This window comes from Jaculus jaculus, chromosome 1 (genome assembly GCF_020740685.1).
Source record: "Jaculus jaculus isolate mJacJac1 chromosome 1, mJacJac1.mat.Y.cur, whole genome shotgun sequence".
Lineage (NCBI taxonomy): Eukaryota > Metazoa > Chordata > Mammalia > Rodentia > Dipodidae > Jaculus > Jaculus jaculus.
The window spans coordinates 320484709-320511154 of NC_059102.1; the positions used below are offsets into that span (position 1 = coordinate 320484709).

General features: G+C 37.0%; 1 protein-coding gene across 8 annotated transcripts in view; it reads right to left on the reverse strand.

Annotated features, from left to right (window-relative positions):
• Positions 1-2726: 2726 nt before the first annotated feature.
• Cep170 (centrosomal protein 170) overlaps positions 2727-26446 on the reverse strand; it is a 104218-nt gene continuing 80498 nt past the window's right edge. For 5 of the 8 annotated variants that reach the window (XM_045142349.1, XM_045142347.1, XM_045142346.1 and 2 more), the window contains 6 exons: positions 19765-19942; positions 17178-17348; positions 13274-13362; positions 10516-10609; positions 9763-9814; positions 2727-5717 (listed from right to left, as the gene is read on the reverse strand). In XM_045142349.1, the coding sequence (XP_044998284.1) occupies positions 5428-5717; positions 9763-9814; positions 10516-10609; positions 13274-13362; positions 17178-17348; positions 19765-19942 (874 nt within the window). In that variant the 3' untranslated portion in view covers positions 2727-5427. The remainder of the gene's footprint in view (positions 5718-9762; positions 9815-10515; positions 10610-13273; positions 13363-17177; positions 17349-19764; positions 19943-26446) is intronic. The other 3 variants (XM_045142348.1, XM_004653273.2, XM_045142345.1) reach the window with 2 other exon arrangements.

Below are 26446 nucleotides of genomic sequence, written 5' to 3' on the forward strand. Positions count from 1 at the left end.
TCACTTTGGATTCTGCTTTTCTTGGCTGTGCTTGCCAGACATGGGCTTCTGGGAAATTCTCCTGTCTCCTGTCTCACCACCAGTGCCACTGTGCTGGGACTACAGAAGTCTGCCACAGCTTCCCGCATTTTACACAGGGTATGGAATTGAACTTGTGTACTCCAGTTTGAACAGTGAGAACCTTACCCACTGAACCATCTCTCTAGTGGAAGAGATCGTTAATGCTATCAATACATGCATACCAAGTAACTCTGGATGTTCATGAACATATTAACTTGATTATGGTAATCATTTCCAAATATAGACATTTATCTATTACATTGTACAACTTTAATACCATTTAGTCAATATACATCAATAAAACTGTGATGGGGTCACCAAAATATTTGTCAAAAACATCTGAGAAAGGGGCAGGGGTGATAGGTCAGTTAAAGTACTTGACTCGCAAACACCAAGACCTCATTTTGATCCCTAGAATCCATGTAAAAAAGCATGTTGGGCCACAAGTGGTGGCGCACGCCTTTAATCCCAGCATTCGGAAGGAAGAAGCAGGAGGATTACTGTGAGTTTGAGGCCACCCTGAGTCTCCATAGTGAATTCCAGGTCAGCCTGGGCTAGAGTGAGACCCTACCTTTAAAACACAAAACAACAACAAAAGCATGTTGGCATGTTACCTGTGACCTCAGCTCTGGGGAGGCTGAGGCAGGAGGATTTTGAGCTTTAGGTCTAAGTTAAAGAGTTAGACCCTGTTTCAGACAAGGAAACATAAACCCAGGCCAAGTGTCCACTTTGAGATGAAGCACACCGAAGAGTAGATCGCAGTACACTTACTCATGATCCAAGGAATTTGAGAACACTGAAGTTCTTATTTTTCTTCCTTTGATAGGCTTATGTTTCATTCCAATTTACTCCTTTCGACACAAATCCCTATAGGATTCTGTGAGCAGTCTAGGATCTGGTGACTCAGATCCAACCAGAAATGGTTTCATGTCCTGTGACCTGTCTGCAAGCTGTCCTGCTCACCAAATGCTGTGGCATCTCTGCCAGATGCTGGGGGAGTCACAAATCACTAGGGCCACACATGGTGGTGCAAGCATGTGGCCCAGGCAAGCTCTCTGTCCAAGTGATGACCCTCACCTGACTAAAGGAGGGGACTCCTCAAAGAAACCCTGGGGGAACACCACATACTCATTTTTCTCTCGCTGGATCCAATCCTTGAGCAGAATGATTTGCTCCCACCTATCTGCCAAGTCTGGCTTTGGGGTCATGGGGAACTTATTGTGGAAGCTGCATATGGTTATGTCCCAGTGTCAATCTACACGCTCCCAAGACCTCTTCTTTCCTCTCACGAGACCATTATATAAGAGCTGGAGAGATGATTCAGTGGTTAAGGTGACTGCCTGAAAAGCCGAATGACCCGAGTCTGTTCCTCCAATGCCTACGTAAAGCTGGATGCACAAAGTGGCACATGCATCTGGAGGTTGTTTCCAGTGGCTAGAGGCCCTGGTATGCCCATTCTTCCTCTTGGCAAATGAAATGTCTTTAAAAGAACATTATGTAAGACTGATGGCCATGGGTGGCCTGAACTCCTTCATCAAGTGTGTAAACAGGTCATCCTCTATAGCTTTGTGGAAGCCCACATAATTCCTACTGAAGCATACAGTATTTCTGCTAGCTGCTTTGAAAACCTAACTCAGGCCTGAGGGATCTGTCTTCATCCTAGTCACTGGGATTTGACAAGTTTGCTTGGATCTCTGTGTTTGCAAAGGTTCTTCCTCCAGGTCTTTCCAAGCACATGGCCCAACGTTTTAACAAACAAGCAGGGGCAGACCTGGCCTGTGGATGGAGGTTATCTCAGCTGTTTGTAAGACAGCTCTAAGTATAATTTCTACAGTATCATCTTGGGGTGAGTAGTCTGCCTGCTTTTTCAACTGTAATAACATTGGTGCTAGCTTCCTTCAAATGAGAGAGCATCCTAGCATACTGCTTAATTCCTAAGAAATTAGTAGTCACATTTCCAGAGGAGTTCAAGGAAAGCCCAGACAACTTGGACAAGTCTATAGCCATGAGTCTGTCTCCAACATCTTCCTTCCAGCTAAGTGCCTAAGCTTCGTTGAGGAACAACTGGGATTCACATTCTTCTGCTCTTTTCCTTTCTTTTTTATCTGCCCCATTAACATTTATTCAATGTCAGTTTGGCTGGTGTGCCGGTTTCAATTAGGTGACCCCCATAAGCTCATGTTCTGAATGCTTGATTCCCAGCTGGTGGCAATGTGGGAGGTGGAGGCCTGCTGGAAGAGGTGTGATGTTGGGGGTGCCAGAACTCAACTCTCTCTCCTGCTGCTGTTTTCCTCCTGCTGTGGCAAGGTGGTGAGGTTAAGCCTCTGCTCTGCCATCTTTTCCCCTGCCACTGTGCAGCATCCCCACAAGACTGTAAGCCAAAATTAAAACATTCTTCCCATCAGCTGTTTTTGGTCCAGTGCTTTGTGCCAGCAACAACAGCAAAAACTTTTGCATGAATTGTATTAAAATGATTTATCTGTCACCCTTGGTAGACTGTAAACCTCCACCTGAAGGTCAAGAACTATATTCTTTAAGAGGTTTACATCAACACTTAAAGAGTGACTGGTTAAGTCCAATACCCAGCAGAGAGCTCACTGCTGTTGGCAGCAATGGACGAAGAAACTCACTGGAAAGGGAAGGGGATCACAGAGCCCAGGCCAATAATAGATTAAAGCATTTTATTACATCTGGCAGAAGTCAAATAAAAACAATTCAGTTGCATGATGGACTTTTGCAATGGCCACTGCTTTGGCATATGAAAGTTGATTTCTCCTGATTCCTGGGTTGAACCCATAATTGGAGTGTGATGTTTAGTCTTGTCAACTTAACTGGATCTGGAGTCATCTGGGAGTGACAGCAGGTCTGTGAGGGTAGGTCCAGGCAGGGTCAACTAAAGAGGGTAGTCTCTCCCACACAGTGGGTGGCACTTCCAAGAGGCAGCCTGAGGAAAAGGTAGTGCTGCCTGTCTGTCCTCACCTCTTGCTGGTGATGCACCTATCTTGTTGTGGCTGCTGCCAAACTCCGCTCCGCTCCCCTTAGAACCTACTTGTTTTTGTCTTTCCAACATAGAGTGAAGGTGGCAGCTCTCCAGGAAGATTTCAGGGAGTCAGGGCCAAACTGGGATTGCTGAGACTGGGCAGCTACCAGATTTTGAGCCTCTTCAGCATACAAACAGCCATTCCAGGACCACCCAGCCTAAACTGTGTAAACCAAGCTAATGAGTACCCTTAACACCTCACAGTAGAAGAACTCCATGGAGCTTGAAATAAAATGAAAAAGTTTAAAAACTAGAAGGTTTTTTCATTGAAAAATGGTTTGTAAAGTATTATTAAATTGATGGTATTGATATATCAGATGGTAGAAGAAATAAAATATATAATCATTGTATAAAGTTCCAGAAACACTTTATTTAAAAATGGAGCTGTAAATGCATAACAAAATAACGTAAGTAATAAATGTAACAAAAATAAATAAGGAGAATAATGTATTCATACAAAATAAAAATAACATAGTAAAAGGCCAAATGTTTGTAATTGAACAAAACTGTGTAAACAAATAAGAATGTAAGTAAATTAAACAGTTTCCTAAACCTCTTCCTTTCATGTGGATATAACCAGTACCAAACATTAAAGAAAGGTGGGAAAGTGGTGATTATTTTGCTTTAACATTTAAGTTAAATGGATTGACCCTGTTTTAATGCCTTACTTATTTCTTCAAAGCATTTTTTTCCTTTTACTTTCTTTAAGATCATTTTTTAGTCTTCCTTTATCAGAATTGAGAATTTAGGTTTATAAGAACAGTTCATTTTTCTTTTTTAAAGAAAAATATGAGATCATTATACAACACTATGTTTACATGTCTACAAAAACATTTTGCATTTTTGTCAACTGATCCAACAGTACAGGACTTCTTAAATCCTGTAAAGCTTTGAACTGTATAGTTTTTTCTTAAATAAATGTTGCAAGTTATTGCTAAAATATTAAAATCATTTCATAAAAGTTGCAAAAGTTGCAGTTTACCCTTTATAGACTGACGGTATCATAGGGAAAATCCAGGCCTATGAATAATAATATTTAGCAGAATTGATGATTTACCCAAATTACTGTGTTCTGGAAACACAAAAGTAACTCCCTTTAAGACTTATCCAAATTGTGAACTTAAACTGGAGAAAGAACAAAAACATACAAACAAACAATAAAAACAACTTTATAGAAGATATTTTTCACAGGCTGTTCAATAGCCACAAGCCCAAAGCCTTTGTCGTCATCTTGTGGGGTCGTTACAACTATGTAAAACTGACATAGTATTTACTATTGGGTCCTATGGGGAAACACACAGAAGCAATTCAATGCCTGGGAGTGAAACTATCTACTAATCTTATGACTATTGGTTTTCCAAGTTTCCTAATGAAGAAAATTTTAATCTCATGATCATTTCAAGGGGAATTTTTTTTCCCAACTGTTACATATAAACTTGGTAACACAGGACAAATATACATGTGCTTAGTTTTAAAAATATACTCCACCTAAATTACCTATCTAGTTTAATATTTCTACCTTTCATTTAATCTAAAAGGAGAGACAAAATCTTATTTCCATTAAAAAAATGAAAAAAGTGCCAAATTATCTTTTTGAAAGTGGAGCAAAACACTGTGGGGTTAAAACAAATACAGTATTGTCAATTTCCTATGTACATAAAAAGACGGTTAGTCCTTATTGATATACAGATATGTCCATCTATTACTCCCAGTAAATCTTAGTGCAAACATAATAGTTAATTTTGGTAAACCCCAAGACAAGTTACTTACCAACAAAGTTATATAAATTACATGTATGCTGGAAAAGTTTAGGACAGAATGTTGTGAAAGGTCTGCTTTACTATGGAGAGCAATATCTCATTGTGTCCAGTGGTAATGAATAATAATATAAATCCTATTATTAAGAAGCAAATTGAGTGGCTTAACAAATCTGTACAGCTGAAGAGGAAGTCCATTCAGGGAGCAGCTTGGCACAGGAGACACCAGGGCTCAGAGATTCTGAATATTTAGTTTGCTTGTAGGTCACAGCATGGCTTAAAAAACACAAAATCTATGAAGTGAAAGAAGGCAATGATAGAATTCAATCTAAAAACCACAAAGGCAACATTGCTACAATCCACTTTTTTCTCTGTGTGCATCACGGGGTTAAGTGGACTGTAAAGACTGGTATGACACTACATCATAGGTAAAAAATAAATAAAATTAAGAAGACAAGGATAGCAAGATTGTTGTGGACCAAGCTGTCTTGTTTTGTATGTCAACACTATGTTGCTTCCAATATTTCTTGTCATTTCACAGGTAATTATTTTCTTAACAAACAAGAGAAATCATTCATGTACTGTAATGTCTTCCTCTTCCCCTTCAGGGTTGAACCTATTAAAATGTATACTGAAATCAGCCTCTGATTCGGCATTCTCAAACTCTGCTGAGATAGAGGCTGCTGCAGGGTGTAGAGCCCTGGCTTCTGGCTGGCCAGGTGTCTGTGTCTGACCAGGACTGCCAAGGTTATTCACAGGACTGGACTTCTGGTTTGGTGGAGATGGCAAGATAGCATTGGGAAATCCCATATTGTTAAGTGCCTCCAAAGTTCCATCTGGGTCAATCATGGCATTGATTGCTGAAAGAAATAAAGAAGTAGAGTATAAAAGATGTGATTCTATGGGGCTGGAGAGATGGCTCAGTGGTTAAAGGTGATTGCTTGCAAAGCCTGACCACTCAGGTTCCCTTCCCCAATACCATGTAACGCCAGATGCATAAAGTGGTAAATACGTCTAGAGTTCATTTGCAGTGGCAGGAGGCCCTGGCATTATCATCCAATTTTTCTCTCTTTCTCAAATAATGTTTTTTAAAGATGTGATTCTATTTGTAGTTTAATTTGGAAATACTTCACTATCAGTGTGCATATGGTTTCAAAATGTGTCTAGTTCTGCAATACTGTACTTAACACCTGCCTTAAAAATTCTGTGGCTAATTTATTTATATTACAGATTATACAGACCTAAATACTTCTCCTAAGTCCTTTATGGACATTTCACTGACTGTAAAAAGATCAGTTATTTGGAGGTGCAAAGTTCAGGAAAGAGCTTTCTGAAATCTGCTTTCATTATTACAAGAAGACAGTAAACTGGTCATGATTTTTAATACATAGTCCTGGTGCTATTATCTCTCAGTGAACAGGGGATTAGTTGTTGAAGTGGAGTTCAGAGTCACCTCAATGCAGGTACTGACAACTGTGTGTATCCCCTGAGTCATAAGTGTCCCAGCATAGCTATATACTAATCTAAGGCGGCCCCAGGAGGTCAAACACACCTTGCTACCTCCGTGAAGTGGACAGTGAAAGACCAGCTTTCAATCCAAAAGAAATCTTCAGGCAATAATATTCAACTTGACAAGGGGATGAGTAAGGAGTTGGGAGAAGATACACAGAAGTTGTAAGAATCATTTTGGAGACTTTTCAAGAATATACCTCCATTCTAACAGTTCACCATCACTGTGTCAGCAACTCACTGTCATAGGGGTTTATCATAACCAGTACACTGATGGAACTGGGAACCAACATATTATGGCACTAGGGACGTCTAGGTCAAGACATACTGGCATCAATCAATACATGTTGCAGATCTGACAAAAACCCAAATCATGTTTCTGTTAAAGTTTAGGAGGCAAACAATATCAAGGCTAGCCTCAAATTCACAATCCTGTAACTACCTTCTTCCCAGTGCAGGAATTCTATGCATGCACCACCAAACCCAGCTCTACTTTCTCTTCTAGTCAGTACTATGGGCTGTCTAAGTAACATGTGTTTGTATTAGAATATAAACCTGCTGGTGAGAGTGCAAACGGTTACAACCACTATGGACATCGGTATGGAGATTCCTGAAAAAGATGAAAACAGATCTACCATTTGACCCAGCTATGCCATTCCTGGGCATGTAACCTAAGGAATCCACTGTGCTATAGAGATACTTGCTCAACCATGTTTGTAGCAGCTCTATTAACAATACTGGTAAAGAAAAATTAAATAATGAAATTCACAGGAAAATGGATGGAGTTGGGAAAAAAAACATTCTAAGCAAGGTCACACAGACACAGAAAGACAAAAATGGCACGTATTCTCTCATATGATGTTCCTAACTAGGAGAAATTACAGATGAGGGCAAATGGCAGTTAACACCAGGAATATGGACATAAACTAGAGTGAGACCAGGACAGAAAAGAGATGTGGTGGGAAGAGGAGAGGTTTCCCTGTGGGTTGGGGAAAGAGAAAGAATTTTGGGGGTGGAGTTCCAGAAGGGTAGGGAGTGGGGATGGTATGCATGGAATTCCATAAAAATTAAGACAGTATTAAAAATCAGTTCATGGAAACCCTCATTATGACTAGTGTTTTATAAGATATAACAACCAATAAAAGGGGAAGGGGGTAGTCTGGACAGAAGGTGGAAAAAGCTTAACCTTAAACCATGGACTCTTGCTTGTAAATCCAAGGCCCAGAGTTGAGCTACCCTCACAGTGACATGTTGGCCTGGGAGACCCATAAGGTCCCCCAAACAATGTAGGCCATTGCCAAAACACTTGATTACCTACCAGAACTACTAGACTGTGGTCACATAACATTGGACTACCATGCTGGAATTGAAAAAGAAACTAGCTCCCTCCGGGCTAGCCCTCATAATGCTAGAAAGTGCTATGAGAAATGCTGGAGAACCATGGTCACCAACAGCATGAATAAGTGGGGGACCCTGTAGACTATGACACCAACCAGCTAGAAAAGATGTACACACTTGTGTAATAGTGACACAAAGCCTCTATGGGTACCCAACTGTTCTCTGATTGGACATGAGGCCCACTCAGTGGGAGAGAACTCATACCTTACAGTACTGGAAACCAAATCAGAATCCCATGGTCAGGAAAGAGTGGAGTGGCATACCAAAAATCTCCTATACAACTATGCATACCCCCTTTAGCCTAAACTGCTCTTACTCTTGGCTGTAGAATCTGTTTTATGTTACAAATAGCAGAGAAAATGGAGGAGAGCCAGATAGCTGACTGCCCACCATGAGACTTGCTACCTCTACCACATCTGCTAGGGCCCAGGAGTAGCTGCAGAGAAAGTGACGTCATGAATACTACTCTTAGTGAGACATAAAGATTAATCAAGAGCTATCAAAGAGGCTACAAAGAACTTAACACTGAATCAGACTGCCAACAGGCCTGCCATGGCTGAATGAACTTTGCGGAGGAGGCAGAAAGATTACAAGAGCCTCAGAGTGGGTAGGAATACCCTGAGGCACAGTCCCAGCTACCCCACAGGGGCTGACTGAGGCCTTCATGACCACAGTGATTACCATAACCTCATGGAGGAGGGTCCCCAAGGTAAGGAGAATTGGGGCGAGGAGATAAAAGTGTATAACTTGGGATGGATAGGTAAAGATCTAGATTCAATTCCTTAGTACCCACATAAACCAGAAGTACAAGGTGGCACATGTGTCTGGTAGTTCATTTGCAGTGGCTGGAGGCCCTGGTGCACCCGTTCTCTCTTTATCTGCCTTTCTCTCTCTCTAAAGGAACAAAATTTTTTAAAAATTATATATTTAACATAAAATGTTAAAATGTATAATATATATTCATATATTTTATTTATATTTGTATTAAACTTACATATAAAAGTGTTAAAATGTGTGCCTACACATTTATATTTTTACATATATTTGTATATCATATTGTGTATATTTACATATTCATTTTGTATATTGTTTACATATACGGCATTATAATTAATTTATAAGATCTAGTTTATTGTCAAATATAAATGCTAAAATATGCTTGAGATCTAACTGCACAGCAGCATACGTAATCCCAGCACTTGGGAGGCAGAGGCAGTAGGTTCAAAAGATCCAGATCGGGCTGGAGAGATGGCTTAGCGGTTAAGCGCTTGCCTGTGAAGCCTAAGGACCCTGGTTTGAGGCTCGGTTCCCCAGGTCCCACGTTAGCCAGATGCACAAGGGGGCGCACGCATTTGGAGTTCATTTGCAGAGGCTGGAAGCCCTGGTGCGTCCATTCTCTCTCTCCCTCTATCTGTCTTTCTCTCTGTGTCTGTCAATCTCAAATAAATAAAGAGATCCAGATCATCCTCAGCTCAATACCAAGTTCAAGGCCAGCTTGGGATACATGGAGAGATCCTCTCAAAAACAAAACCAAACAAAACACAGATCTGATTTTATTATACTTTTAAGTTTTTACATTGGGTTGTATCTATTTATTTTACTTATTTCATTTATTTATTCATTTTTGTGGTGCTGGAATCCTATAAAATAAAAAAATTTTATAATATGCTAGGAAAGCATTCTATAACAAAGCTACACCCCATCTTTTTATACAGAATTTTAAAACTTCCTTTAATAAGTAACCTAGATATGTAGACTTCTGTTCTCTTATATGTATCAGTATATTTATCAAATATTATCCTAATAGTAAGAATATACTGAGAAATATCTTTCAAAAAACAATGTATTTTTAAATTTGTTTTTAAATGCAGTGTCTTACTATGCAGCCCAGGCCACTTTCAAATTCATGATTCATTTCTGGCTCCTGGATGCTATACAGCTCAACGGTATCTGTTAGTAGTTGTTTTTTTGTAAGACTTAATTTAGCACTAAATTTACCTTGTAATTGTTTCTCAACTCTTTTCAGCTCCTGTAAAATAGAAGAAATCTCCTGCAGAGAGAGCAATAACAAAAATTAGCTAACTATATCTACACATTTTAAATAATAAGAAATGAATCACATTCTCATTTTGTTTAGAACATTTAATATTATCTAGATTAGTAACATTAGTAGCATCATCATATGAAATGACTGACATTCAGTAAACAAGATTCAAATCAGAACACTTAATGATAATAAAAATGATAATTATTTTCAGTGAAACAATGTTAATAGATCATTACGTTCAAGGTAATTTATTACTGTAAAAGAAAAGATTTTGTAAAACATGTGTTGACTAACTTTAGACCAACTTTTAAACAAAATGCCATCAAGTTTTCTTTGGGAAAATATATAAAGTGAAAAGTTCAACATTCAAATTATACTGAAAGATAAAAATCTGTACAAATTCATTGTTAAGAGACAAATACTACATTAAGTAAATGAAACTGATTCCTATTAACTTAGTATTTAAGTTCTAAATTTAAACTTGCTTATTTGTGACAGACATAAAACTGTCTCCTGTATACCCCCTGTAACATTGAAATAACCAACATTTTAAACTCCTGTGGCTGGTCAGTTGAAAGAAAAATTTTCTGAATTTATACATTCATATCTTCTTTACACAGATAACCAAAAACCAATCAATTTCTTTTCCTTTAAAATAACATCTTGCTTCTTGAATGTTTTAACTTTCAAAAAAATTACCATACCATGCTTGAGGTTTTCACAATAGGGACTTCACTTTCAGTTCTTAACTTGTTTTCTATTTCATCCCAATTCCGATCTTTGTCTTTGAATAATATTCTGTAAGTCAAAACCAGAAGCATTTCACTTTTCCTATTTTAAGAACTTATCATGTTTTTGTCAATGACAATACCAAAAGAATGTATCTTTTCAAAATTATTTAAGGAAAAGTAAAACAATTACTACATGAATTGAGAATTAAACTTCTGAGCTAATACTAATTAAATCACAATGTAAAAAATCTGTACTAAAAACACTAGTAGCTTATTATTAATATATATCTAAAGTTCTTTATTTACTGTTTATCTTATTCTTAACTGAAAACTGAATAGAATCAAATGCAGATGATATAACCCAGAAAACATTGTTATTATTTGTAATTAATGTAACCATTTATGTATGATAAGACTATATACAGTATATGCACGAGTAAAATGAAATTGAGAAGAAAATATGCTGAATTAGGATCAAGAATTGGTTAAATCCTACTTAAAATAGGAATAGGCAAACCTGATGGAACAAAACGGGAGGCTGACTTTCAGGACTGAAAAGTAATGTAGTTTTATGTAATCTAGCAGGAAGTTAAGGTATTATATACTTTTAATAAAATTTGATAATAAAAATTAACTGGTCTGTATTAGAAATTAAATAGAAGAATCTTAACTTAGAAAGTACTCCAAAATTTTGATTTCTCTTCTAATAGCCTCATCTGCTTTCTTCAGTACTTCAGAATCTGAGACTTGAGTCAGCAGGTTTAGAATACTAACCACCTTTGTCTGCTTATTTGCGTGTGTGTTGTGCATGTATGCCACAGCACACGTGTGGAGGTCAGAGGACAGGTCCTGTCTCTTTGAGATAGGGTCTCTCTACCTGGTCCTCATGCTTCTGGACTCTTGTGGCTTAGCTCCCACTGTCATAGGCGCCTTGGGGTCACAGAAGCATGAGCCACTTTGTCTCTAATTTTATGTAGGTGCAGGGGAACAAAACTAGCTAGCAAGTAAGTGCCTTTAGCTGCTGAGCCATCTCCTCAGATCCCTTGGGTTTCTCTAAACTTCTTCAATGAGTCAGTCTGGAAATGTAGTTGAACTGCTTTGTGTTTTTGTATTCTCATAGGCATTATATTCTTATGATTACATATATTATGTCTTATATTGCTTAAATTCTCAGTGGCATTTCTTCAAAGGTCAGTATGCCAGGCTATCTTAAAACAAGAAGTCTATCAACATCAAATAAAGCCTGGAACATCTGTAATTACATATCACCACAGTTAAGGGTTTACAACCTGGTATTAGAATATTCTGAGCCAGGCATGGCGGCACATGCCTTTAATCCTAGAACTTGTGAGGCAGAAGTAGGAGGATTGCCTTGAGTTCAAGGCTACCCTCAGACTACATAGTGAATTTCAGGTCAGCCTAGGCTAGAGTGAGACGCTACCTCAAAAAACAAGCAAGCAAGCCAAAGAATATTCTTCTATTATTAAATTTTCCAATCCGAAAAGACTAAATGCCACCAATAGCCACCTAAGAACTCTATGCTATGAATGACATTAAGGAAAAAGCAAACAATTATGTTTCTTCTCAGAGTCCTTGCAGTGCAGTGTTAAGTATGGTAGAGAGCCCAGCGTGGCAGCACACAGGAGGCTGGGGATTGCCATGACTCACAGCCAGTCTGGGTTAGAGTGAGTTCCAGGTCAGCCTGGGTTGTAAATGAGATGTTGCCTCAAAACCAACAAAACAGATACTGGAAAAATGCTAAAAAGCATGAAAATAATCAGGACTTCCTGAGTCCACTGAGGACTATAATAACTTGTACAATCAAGTACATCTACTTTTGCCAGAGGATGGTGGCTGAATATAATGTACATGGCTTCTAAAACTGTTAAAAGGTTGGTGAAAAGATTATGATAGTGAAAAGATATATTGTAATTTGGGCTGGGGAGATGGCTAAATGGTTAAGAGCCCTTTTGCTTAAGCGTTAGGGTCTCTTAGGTCAGAAACCCTGAGTTTAACTCTCCATAACCCATGTAAAAATTTGTGCATGGCCACGCACACCAGTGACCTCACTCTGCTAGAAGTGGAGACTGGAGAATCCCTGGAGCTTGTTGAAGGACAGCAGCTATGTGCTGAGGCAGAGACCTCGTCTCAAGGAAACACATGGATGAGTGATAACAGAAAGACACCAAGTACAAGCATGGAGAGTGTATATGCACACGTAAGTACATATATCACACCACACACCTTACACATACTCTGCACACACATGCAAAAAAACACTGTAATTCAATATATACAAAACTGTAGGCTGGAAATTGGACAGTTCATATAGTATTTTCATCTTCAAGTGCTTGTTCTTAATTTCCTAAGTCTTGGAATTCACATACTCACTCTCACCATAAAGAAGACAGGTGGAGTCAAGTGTGAAGTCTGACAGCAAAATAAATCTCAAGAGTCTGTTAAAGTACTTACTACTGTTTTGTGAAGAATGAAACTGTTTCTAGTTATAAATAACCATAAAGTATTAATTCTGGATTTAAAATGGGCTCATGACTGAAGATCCTAGCTTAGCTCATGGCTTCTCCTGGCATCTGAAAAGTGAGGAACTGTGGTAGCAGCAGCAGTAAGATTCCCATTCAGTGACTGCACTAGTTCCTCATAGACACGGCAGTGCACTTGAGAAACAGAACGAGTTAACTTAAAGTAAGCAAGTTCAAGTAATAAAACGTACCTGATTTTTCCAGCTGTTTTATCAATAGATTGCCTTATCTTCTTAGAGAACTGAAAGACTGAGGATAGCAGCAAATTATCTCCCATGACCTGAAGGACACACAAAGAGAAAAGGAAGGTGTTAAATTTACTAAGAATACTTGTCACAACTCACTATCTTAACATTATTTACGCTAACCTTAAAAATGATTAATAATGAAGGTAATATAATACAAGTCTAAGTAGAAAAAGTAAAAGAAACAACAAAGGAGTTTTTTTTTGCTAAATAACTGAAGATTCCTTATTATTTTAGTTTTGTCATTAAAAAAATCCATTTTTATCCTATTTTCAATTACTATCATGACCCTCTCTGCTGTTCACACTTAAAATTCAAATGAAGGGACAAACAAGGGACAATATATACTCTTGAATATTAATAATTATCAAATAATAGGAATAAAGAGCATGAAGAGCACAAGGCTTGCTTTTCAAACAGATACTAATCAGAGAGATACTTTCTTTTAACATTTACTGTAAGTTTTCATGATGGGACAGAAATGGACCCAAGGCCCAGAGCTCGTCAAAGTTCTGTGAAGGGGGAATCTTAAGCTGTGGGGGCACAACTCAGCTCTCCTGTGCTGCAGAGAAAAGGAGTCACAGAAGATGTATATCACACACATTAGGAAAGACTGCCTCACAGAACAGGGTATCTGTCTTTTCTACCCCATAAATTGTAGGTCATTACACAAATGTATTAAATAAACTTCTGATTATCAATCTTGAGATAACTATCAATCTAGATATTTCTAAATGTTAAATATATTTCTCTAACCAGGCCACAACTTTGGAGCTGGTTAACATTCTTTTATTTTTGGTAGGTCATTTTCTACTCAGTACTGTTAAAACACAGTACTAGGCATGTTGCTGCACACTTTTAATCCCAGCACTTGGGGAGGTGTAGGCAGGAGGATCAGGAGTTCAAGATCAGTCTTAGCTTCATAGTAAGTTTGAAGCTAGCATGGGCTACATAAGACTCTGTCTCAAAGAACAAGAACAGAGACACAGACACATAAACAAAATGTTCATATTGTTATATATTAACTTTCAGGCCTTGTTCCTTAAACCCAAGGATCTAGAAATATCTGCCTATGTCAATCCCTTTTTGTTAATGTTATTATTGTTCCTTAATTACCCTTGTCATGGAGCTATTTGTAATGACTGTATTTTCTGGTGGAAAAAAATTGTTTTATAACCTTGAATTTTATCCAAAATTCTATTCATCTACTTTTCCATTGACATAAATATTTTTTGATAAATTTCTCTTTTCTTGGTTTTATAGCTGAGGTCTTGCTATGTTGCACAGGCTAATTTGAAACTCCTCCAGTGATCCTCCTGGAAGTCCAGGTGAGTGCACTGCATCTGGAGACACAGTCACTTAAAAAAAAAAAAAAACTTAATTTTTTTAATGAAAACTTAATTTTTATAAACATTGGAATGTAGGTACTCAGAATTAACTGTAGTTCATTATTCATGGTACATATCATTAGTCCAACCTGGACAACTCTTAAGATTTACTTATTTATTTATTAAAGACAGAGATGGGGGAGAGAGAGGGAGAAAATGGGTACACCAGGGCCTCTAGCCACTGCCAATGAACTTCAGATGCACGTGCCACCATGCACATCTGGCTTACATGGGACCTGGAGAATTAAACTTGGGTCCTTAGGCTTTGCAGGCAGTGCCTTAACCGCTAAATATCTTCAGGCAAACTCTTTCTTTTTAATAATGTGATAATGAATTTACACTTACCACTAACTAATATGGCAAAGCAGATGCTATTCTAAACTTTTCCCTCCTCCTCTCCCTTCACTATTCTTTACCACCACTGGAAGATGATTATTCTGCACCATTGGCTTTTGCATTCTCAGCTGTATGACTTCCTTTGGGAGCAAGAGGTTAAAAGGCATGCCATATGTAAAGTCTTGTGGTACGTCTATGAGGTAAGGCTTCTCTTGTGTTTCTGATACTGTCATAATGAGAAAAGCACTTAGCTTTGACCTAACACGTCTCTTTTAGTTGACCAAATGTGCCCAACAGGCAGTACCAGTTAGCCCAAAGGCATTGGGTATGTGCCTCTTGCTCTATACCAGGTATTTGTTGCTGGAGTGCAGGAAAAGATGAGTGATGTATCAATCTCTAGTCAGATGCTTTGCTCTTCCATACTTCCCTTCTCTTAAACAATGTCCCACATTCCATTAATAATTCTTTTGCATTCCTTTTTATAATACTTGCAACATCTACTTGTGTCCTAGGTGCACACTTTCAGTTCTTAAAGTTTATGATAAAGACTTACATATACAATCTCCTGAGTTTTACATTTCTCATTTAATGTTATCCTATGTTCATCTATACTATATTGCGGATTTCTGTACTATTACTCTTTTTAATTGTAAATTCTCCATTTGTAGATGCAACTAGTTTAAGACGCATACTTTTCTGCCTATATAAACATTAAGTTTCCAAGCTTGTGTTGTCACTAATATTACTACACCAGTCCTTTTTATCTGTAGTTTCAGCTACCTGCAGTTAACTTCAACTACTGTATGAAAATGTTACATGAACAAAGTTCTAAGTTTAAAATTCCATGCCTTTGTGAGTAGCATGATAAAATCTCATGACTTTTGCATATCCCTGTGGTGTATCTTACTTGCTTATTTTCAGTAGCCACTGATTATCAAGTAGACTGTGGCATTATCACAAGGCTCTTGTTTAACTAATCTTTTACATAATAGCCTAACACTAGGTCACAATGTTTATACCATATCATGATTATAGGTATTTCATCTGGAACCATCTCAAGGGTAAGAACAATACAATAAGGTATTGAGATAGAGACTGAATTGTATATTGTTGTAATTATTTTATATTGTTTTTAGCTATTGTTGTTAATATTTTGCTGTGCCAAATTTATAAATTAAATTTTCTCATAAGTATGTAAAGGGTGAAAAAAGAGCATTTACAGCAGGGTTTAATACTCTCCAGTTTCAAGCATTCATTGGTGTTTCTGTAAGCTACTATTCCCCCAAGGGTAAAAGGAAACACATTGTGTAAAAATGATTAGGCAAGCTTATTAATGAAAAAAGGGTTTGCCTCATTCACATATGATTCACAGGGGAAAGGCTAGATAATATGATATATTTCTGTATTCAACTACAAGAGTTAATGTCAACTGTTTTCCTGAGTGACTGTACCAATTTAACCTCCACTGGCTGCACAAAAGAAATCCCTATCTCTTTTTAAACACTTCACATTTTCAAGACTTCTTGTTATAAATTGAATGAATATAAAGTAAGTATACATGGTCTTGAAATGCATTTATCTGGACATGCATGAAGTTGTATAAATCAGCCTATTTTGTAGCCTTTGGTGTTTTTAGTGAAAAGTTCATGACTTCAGAGATTTTTCTACCTATTTGTTTTTGTATTTTTTTTTATTGATGAGTAGAATTTCTTTACATATTTTGCATATCTGTAGGTTATGTGTGCTTAAGAAGTTTATGACTTAATTTTTCCCATTTCTTATAATATTTCTTAACACACAAATGTCCCAGATTTTAATAAATTCAAATTTATTAATTGTCTAGTCAAACCCTATTGTGTCACTAAAGAAAGTATCAACTAATACATTAAAAATATTTACTTACATTTTTTTTATTAGAAATTGTACAGTTTTACTAAGAAGTATTATCATTTTGTTATATCAGAGCCTTAATTATTTATAGTCAACTGCTGACTAGGATGGAATACTGGGATGAAATTTCATTTAAGTATAACCACTTTTCTCTCACAGCTGTTACATAGTTCTTCCTCTTCCCATTTGCAGGATAAGCCTCCTGTGCCATTTGTTAGCCTTTAGAGTTAACTTACTTCATCCCTGCTCCAGGTTCTGCGCCTTGTAATTGTTAAGTGATCAGGAAGCTCTGAGGCCTGCGGTCTGGGCTCACTAGACCGACCATTGTTTCCTTCTGGCGTTTTAGAATGGATTAACGGAGGGATCTTTCGGAAGTTGAGACTTTCATCAAAAACACGATCAACCAACTAGCAGGACAAGAGCAAACCTTTATGAGCATAGAATATGCTGGAAAAGTTAGAGATCTGGCACTACAGATTTTATGATTAGACAGAAGTTATTCCATTATCAAGTAGTAACAGAAGCATAACATCTTCAATAAACCAATTACTTTTTTATAAGCATGTCAAAAGTTATTTCTTTAATAAACAGGCATTTGTCTACATAGATCTTATTCTCAGATTCCAATATTTAGCTATAGTTAAATTTAAATTCTTCCACAAACAAAATTTTCTCCAGATGAAAAATAAATGCTAAAGAGAAAAAAAAATCGGAGCCACATACGTGGACAATGAGTTCATTTTACTCACATTGCCTTACCAGTATAAAATAATGTTTCTTTTTCTTTTAGTTTTCTATCTTGTTTTTTTCCTCCCCAAATCCAGGTGCCAAATTTCTTCACAAGATACACAAATTGCAAATTCCAATTAAGTTTACAGAAGAAGAAAAAATTAAAGCCACATAATAAGTATTTTGGTCTTAGTCAAAAAACTTTTAACACTGATACAGAATATATACCTTCTAGTAAAAACAATATGCTGCCATCTGCAGTGCAAATTCCTACACAAAAGACTAAGTAAGTCAGGTTTACTGAAGAGTAACTCTATTATCACACTTTGAAATAAAGTAAAAAGGGAAAATGAAAGTATATTTAATTAAATGTTTCAGTAATTTTTCTGGGTCTGAGTGAATGTATGTTAGGTAAAATTTAGTTAGAAAGCTGAGAAAATAATGTCACTTTAAATGAACCAGAGGAATGTGTATGTCTTGCTACCATGAAGATTCTTTAGTTTTTTTAACTAGTAAGAATTATTTTCTGTAGTTACAAATGATTGATGTGGTAACAAAACTCTACACAGATTAGTGAGACATCATTTCTTAAATTAGACAACATATGGAGGAAAAGTAAACAAAAAGTGACTATTAAAGAACTATATAAGAAAGAATGTGAGAAAAAGCAACAGAAGAAAAAATTATGAGCACATTTTAATCAGAAACATCAAAAAGGCTAGCCATTTTTGGTTACTATTTAAAACATTAAGAAAGTAGAATCTTCAGTATGAGATGTAATGACATTTTTTTGGTAAAAAAATTTTTTGAGGCTTTGAAACCTTGTCTGACCAACTCAGTTTTGAAGTATAACACAGCAACAGCCACAGATAAGAGTTAAGCACATATGGTTACAATGTACTAAAGCTTTATTTACCGATACTGAGATGTATATAAAATATACATATATATAAATATAAATAAATTATAAAATAATTTTCTTGTCATAAATTATTTTAAAAAATTATTTAAAAGCATAAAAACCAATTTTAGTTTTCAGATCATATAAAAGCAAACTCACTACTTTTCTCATATTTTGGTCCAAGACCAAAAGAGCCAACTAAACCACAGACTATATAGAATATACTCCCTCTCTAACCTTGGTAGTTAGTCAAGTGAGTACTGAAAATATTCTTTAAAAAAACCACATATGAACTACAGATGAACAGAAATCTTTTATCATCATTATTCTTTAAGCAATAATGCCTAACAACTACTTTTTTAGCATTCACATTGAATGGCAGAGAATGTGCCGTATACAGGAAAGACGTGCATAGGTTACAGGACACCATGGCACTATTTTCATCTGAGCTGTATGAGTGCTGTCCTATTCTGATGTATGTACTGGAAACAATCCCCCAAAGGTACTGAGGGTTAGGACAGCACTGTCCCACTAATGTTACTTTAAAGGCACTTCCTAGAACAATGGGTATGCAAACATTGTCTCCTGGAGCTATACTCCAGCAGGCTCTAATTTCATATGGGGAACAGTCTACAAATGCAAACTTGTATTTTACAGTTTACAAGTGTACTCAGAGTATGTCTTTTGTGTTTTTGTTCAAAATTTCCTTGCTTGCATATGCATGTCAACAGAATTATAAAGTAATGAAAGCTAGAATTTTTCTCTTTCTTTGCTATTAATAATGACTTTTATTTTTAACTGTATTGATAATTTCAATAAATATAAAAATTCATGATCATAATAACTATTCCTTTTAATTAGAGAATTTTTATGTCAAATTTTATTTAAAATTTACATAGAAACTTATTAAATTTTGGTTTGCTTTCTTGGTAACATTTATATTCACATTTCAAGTAAAGTCACAGATCCAGAATTAGCAGGCAAGTACATACAACCAAATAATTTTCCACCTTCATGTTAATAGTAGACCAAATGTTAGCCTTTTAGCCTCTACTAGTTTTGTTATAAAAAATATAACATAAATTAATGAGAGCAAAGGTGGGAAAATGCAGAGCTCCATGCAAACAGGGAGGGCACAAATAAATAAACTAAGCAAAAAGCTAAAAGCAAAAGAAATAAAGAAAAGAAAGAACCTTATGCATTTCTCCATGAAGATCTCCTACCTCTTCTCTAGTGTCTATGGCAGAGCCAGGGGTGGTGGCAGCAGTGCTTACTGTGGTACTAGGGGCAGTGCCTGAGGAAGTCACTGAATCTATTTCTCCTGCTACATCGTTGATCTCCCGAGCAATGAGAGCAAGATCTTGGCTGATCCTGGTAATAATTTTAGAAGAAAACTTTAATTTCTTTTAAATAACAGCACCAGAAACAATCATCTATGACCGTCACTTATAAAAGTTATATAAGTAATTTGTAACCCAAGATTAATATTCATTGGATATACTTTTAACTATTTTGGTACTAATAATCTTAAAGCTTAACTTTAAATATTAATGTTAATGAAATTAAATCCCCTAAAACCTAATATCTTGAAAAATATAAGTTCTCTGAAATAGAAACACACCTCAAATATAATTGTGGGGCTGGAGAGATGGCTTAGCAATTAAGCACTTGCCTGTGAAGCCTAAGGACCCCTGTTAGAGGCTTGATTCCCCAGGACCCACGTTAGCCAGATGCACAAGGGGGCGCACGCATCTGGAGTTCGTTAGCAGTGACTGGAGGCCCTGTCGCGCCCATTCTCTCTCTCTCTGTGTTTCTTTTTCTCTGTCACACATTTGAGTGACACAAAAAATGAACACAAAAATTAAAAAATATATAATTGTGAAGAAACAACTGTACTGTTTTCACTAAACAAACTGATGCTTGACATTTCTTTCATTTATAAATACAGGCAAGAAACTCCAATAGCATTAACAATACTGGTGTTTTTTGTCACTAAGAGAAACTACATTACATGTATCTCAAAACATCATAGATAGTGATTAGTTCTATAAAATTATGAGTATTAAACCCAAAACAATACAATTTTTTGAATTATGTTAATAAAGGACCATATGCTGCTATGTTACTATAAATAGCTTGATAATTATACTTTGATATTATGGAGTTACTTGTAACTCTAAATATTTTATGTTTATGAAATTGCAAACACTCAGAGCTGGCCAAAGGTGTTAGGGTAAACAGTTAGAACTCTGACATGAACTCTACACTATGTACACCACTTTCAATACACATTAGGTCCCTGAGGATTAAGACATTCTCACAAACAGGACACATTTTCAGAAAAGCTGAGTGACCACATGCTCACAACTACACAACTAGAAGTAAGGCAGACCAGACCTCAGGTTTAGCACGGGTTCAACTCTGTAAAGCTACTGATTTTCAATCTTACAGTATGTTGAAGTAATTTTCTTTTCTTTTTTTTTGTGACAAGCTCTCCTACTTGGCCGGCTTTGAACTTGCTGTGTAGACCAGACTGCCACTGAATTTGCAGTAATCCCCCTGCCACTACCTCAGTAGTGTTGGTATTACATGTGTATACCATTGCATCTGGCTTTCAATGCAGAGTATTTTTTGCTGACTGATGTTATTTATAGTTCTGAGCCTTGTATATGCAAGGCAAACACACTATCACTGAGCCACAAACGTGGCCGAGTAACTATTAGTAGTAATAATCAAAAGGAAAAAAAAAAGACATTTTTATTTTAAGAGAAACAGAAACTTCTATTACTGACTGATTCGTGAGACATGCACTTTTTCACATTGTGTATGTTGGGTATAAAACTCAACTTGGCTTCTTCTACAGGGAAGGTTACAGAATTACAGAATATTCTTAAACATATATGTGAAAGTTTATACCACTTTCAAATTACAAAGTAACATTTTTTAAGCTATGTGAAAATATGAGTCTGCAATGTTCAAGAAACAATGATTGTATAAAAAGAGAACTAGTTCTCTCTCATATGTGGATCCTACCTACAAATTATTGGACTTCTGTGTGAGTAGGAAGAAAACTCAGTAACAGAGGCCAGTAAGCTAGAAAGGAGATATAAAGGGAATAGAAAGTGATGGAGGAGGGACTTAATGGGATGGTGTTGTATATATGTATGTAGAAGAACAGATTAAAGGGGGTAAAAAGGCCTAAGTGAGGTCAGGGGAAGAGACTGAGTAAAGGAAAGGTAGAGGGAGGGCTATTCAAACTCTACGAGGATATAAATAAATCATATGGAAACCATTTTTTGGACAATGGAACACACAGGAGCCATAGTTTGTTACTAGAAATTTTTCAGTGCTAGGGATGGTACCTTCCAGTGAGCTGTTGGCCAGGAAGGTCTCTGAGGTCCCCAAAACATTATAGGCCATTGCCAAGGCTCTTGGTTTACCACCAGGAATAGATGGTAAGACCCTATTGATGAAGAGTCCACATACTTGGGCTGGAAGGTCACTGAGAAATCCTGCTGGAGCTGAGCTGAAAACATCCTCCATTTAGACCAACTGATAGAAAGGTGGAAAAAGCCACGCTGCATACAGTTGAATGGGAGAGAGAAATCACTAGTGAAGATACCCAACAGTGGATACTGCAAGCCTTAAATTTGGCCAGCCAGGCCAAACGAGACAATGGGCACAACAGTGGCACATATGTTATGGGGGAAACCAACCACCCTCTAATTTGATTGGAGGCCTGCTCCATGGGAGGGAATATATCCCTGATACTGAAAACCTAAAACAGGGGTAGTCATGAGCCCTAGGGTAAAACATCTGCTGCTGTCTGGCAAAATGTATATATTATGCTCACTGAACTGCCCAGTAAGCACTTCTCTTAATGTTCATACCCACATTATTAATGCTATTCTCACTTTTGGTTAGAGAACCTTCTCTTTTCAGATGGCAGTGACCTTGAGATGACTCAGAAGGCAGCATGGTGCTGAGAAAAAGTGACAGAGAGTGCTCGGCACTGAAATATCTCAATCACACCTTCCAAGGCTCAGGGTCCATTGTGGAAGAGGTGGTGGAAAGAATGTAGGAGCCCAAGGAAGGGTAGGACCCCTTACAATGTGTTTCTCCAGACACAAAATGCCCTGGATATCCATGACCTCACGGTGCCTGACAATACCTACACAAGACCATAATAATAGGAGGAAAAGATCATGACATCAAAATAAGAGAGATACTGATTGAGAGGGGGAGGGGATAAGATGGAGAGTAGAGTTTCAAAGGGGAAAGTGGAGGGAGAGAATTATCATGGGATATTGTTTACAATTATGGAAGTTGTCCATAATAAAAAGAACATAAAAGGAACAAAAAATAAAAACAAAAAGAGAACTAGCTTTAAAGAGAGGCTCAGCTGAAGCTAAGGGGCTACTATGCTTCTTGAAGCATAAGGAGAATTAATATGTATGTATAAACCTTGTAAGAAATGGCCATGTCTTTTACCAGTGAAAAATGATTAGAAAAAAATAAACATTTACTGATCTCTTCCTATTAGCCAGGCATAACTATCCTAGTGGTGAAATACTTAGACTGAATCTCAGTCTCTGCTCTTATGGAGCTTAAACTAAGCAGTGAGCTTGAGTCCATTAGTAGAATGAAGTATTAGTCCACTCCGAAATCCTCTAAAATCTAAACTTCTGAGCATCAACATGATAGCATAGATGGCAAACTCTATGCCTGATCTTACATAGTGGGTTGTAGTGAACACATTAAAACACTGCATAACATCATCTTCAGGCTTTGTATAAGGTACATGTGAAACAGACTTTGAATTTAGACTTGGGTCTCATCATCAAGATTTCTTATTGTGTATATGCTAAAACCCTAAAAGAATCCAAAATGCCAAACATTTCTAATTCAAACATTTTAAGTTACATACTCAATTTGTGTTAATTCTTTCCTGCAATAAACTACTATAACACAGTTTAATGTGATCTTTCAAAGATGAGCATCAATTTACTAAAAAAATTTTTTCTTAGCCTAAGGACCCTGGTTCGAGGCTCGGTTCCCCAGGTCCCACATTAGCCAGATGCACAAGGGGGTGCACGCGTCTGGAGTTCGTTTGCAGAGGCTGGAAGCCCTGGCGCACCCATTCTCTCTCTCCCTCTATCTGTCTTTCTCTCTGTGTCTGTCGCTCTCAAATAAAAAAAAATAAAAATTAAAAAAAAATATTTATTTGTTTTATTTGAGAAAGACAGAGGGAGGGAGAGAATGGGCATGTCAGGGCCCCTAGCTAATGGAAATGAACTACAGATAGATGTATGCGCCACCTCATGCATCTGGCTTTACATGGGTCCTGAGGACTCTCTTCAAGTTTCTTATATTTGTGAAAAGCAGTATGAATTAGAAAAAAAAATAAGCTATCTTCACATATTATGCAGTGTGGTGGTTTGATTCAGGTGTCCCCAATAAACTTAGCTGTTCTGAATATTAGGCTCCCAGCTGATGGAAGTTTGGGAATTAACACCTGGAGGCAGTGTATTGTTGGGGGCAGGCTTATGGGTGTTATAACCAGATTCCCCTTGTCAGTGTTTGGCACACTCTCCTGTTGCTATTGTCTATCTGATGTTGGGCAGGTGACAATGTCTACCCTCTGCTCATGCTATTGTTTTCTCCTGCCATTATGGAGCTTTCCTTACAGTCTGTAAGCCAAAATAAACCCTTTTTCCCCACAAGCTGCTCCTGGTTGGGTGTTTTCTGCCAGCAATGCAAACCTGACTGCGACAAGTGGTAAAAATCAAATGAAAACAAGCAATTTTTAATGTAGATATAACATACTAATCAGGCAATAAGCAGTCTTGTTCTTTCCATTTGCTATCATGTTCTGCATATGCCAGCTCTGTATCTGCAAGGTAATTCCAACTTGAAGTTGGCTCATTATTAAATACCATTAAGTCAGTTTAAATTTATATTGCTTAACAATTTCACATCTAGATGGGCATGATGCCATATGCTTGTAATCAAAGCACTTGGGAAGTAGAGGCAGAATGATCAGTTCAAGGTCAACCTTAGCTACACAGTGAGCTTCAGCCCATGGTATGCTACATGACAGCCTGCCTCAGATAGATATTCCCTCTACCCAAATAATCTCAGCACATACCAAAACTAATACAAAAATTACAAAGATAAGTAAAAATATTAGAAAAATAAAGATATGTCTTCCAACAGGAATAGCACACATCTTTCAATCTAGACTAGAATATGGATCCAGGCATATGGTTACTCAATGTAAGCTTTCAATGTAATTTTTTTAAGAGCATTATTATATTATATAGAGAGTGTTTAGATTACACCTACTGGAATATCTTAAAGTCATGTGTTTCTTTACATCTCTTCTGCCTGTGACCTCACTTAAAAAACTCTATGCTTATAACCCTATTGTCATTCTCTACCCATTTCCAATGTGCGATAAAAGAAATGCTAAAATAACAAACATTTTATTTGGGGCTGCATAATATGCTTACTTTCCTTGTAAATATCAATAAAATTTAAGCTTGACAATTTAAAAACTTATGACATAATACACATTTAATTCCATTTTATTGCAAAATTTGACAGACAACATTCCCAAAGAACAGAAACATAAATAGTTAAGATCTGTAGTACCAATGCTAGCCTATCTCTTTGAGTGAAAAAAACCATTTATGCAATTTCAAAACTTTTATAGAGTGCATGCCTGTGAAGCCTAAAGACCCCAGTTTGAGGTTCAATTTTCCAGGACCCACGTTAGCCAGATGCACAAGGGAGCGCATGCATCTGGAGGTCGTTTACAGTGGCTGGAAGCCCTGCTGCGCCCATTCTCTCTCTGCCTTTTTTCTCTCTGTGTTGCTCTTAAGTAAATAAATAAGTAAATACAAGTTATTCTTATTTTCCTGTCCATGTGTGTGTCTGTTAAAAGTTACATAAGTTGAAAAATGTGCTTTAAGTCAAGAAATGTGTTATTTTATATAACCTTAGTAATTACTTTTATTTAAATAAATTAAAGGGTACTTTTCACTAGAATCGTATGTTAAATAATATATTATTATTAACTTTGGGTATATTAAAAGTTTAAGGAAATATTGGAAATTAGAATCCTAATAAATGCTAGATAAAACGTGCTGTTTTTACACATATGATTTAATAACATAAACAGACTACCAGATTTTGATTTAAGTAGCTAATATAAACTCAGGCTCTAAATAAAGCCCAAAAATTGTTTTATTTTTCTCAATGGCATATTAAGTTTCTGAAGTTTTTTCATAAAACTAGCATTGCAAAGGCTATACATACAAATCGTCTACTTTCCTTGTATTTGGCTAATGGAAGAATATTAAACTGGACTTGTGAATATCTCTTATTAGATCAGGTATGCTCCACTTGCGGCCAGCCCATGGTCTGCCATGTGTGCCAGGATAGCTATGAAACAGCCCAATAATCTGTAGATGTCATTTCACAATGTGAAGAGGCTGGGCGGCCTGCATTAGATAGGTCAAAACTCTAAGCGTGATGGTACCTAGTAGTGTAGAGGCTCAGGCAGAATTGCTGTGAGCTCAAGCCAGCCTGAGGTATAGACTGAATTCTAGGTCCCCCTGGATTAGAGCAATACCCTCCCTCAAAACAAACAAATCACAAAAACATAGATGCCTAGCAGGAAAACTCTGAAACTCTTAGCAAACAAATGTCATTCCCAACAGGAAAGATAAAGCCTGTAAGTTTAAAGATGATACTTTTCTGACTGGCAAGTACCATCCTTATCCAACAAAATAGTGCCAAGTACCCCACGCCAGTCTATGGTAAAGGGACAGTAGGAGTGGCTATTATTGGAACCCATAGGCTGGCCTTTTA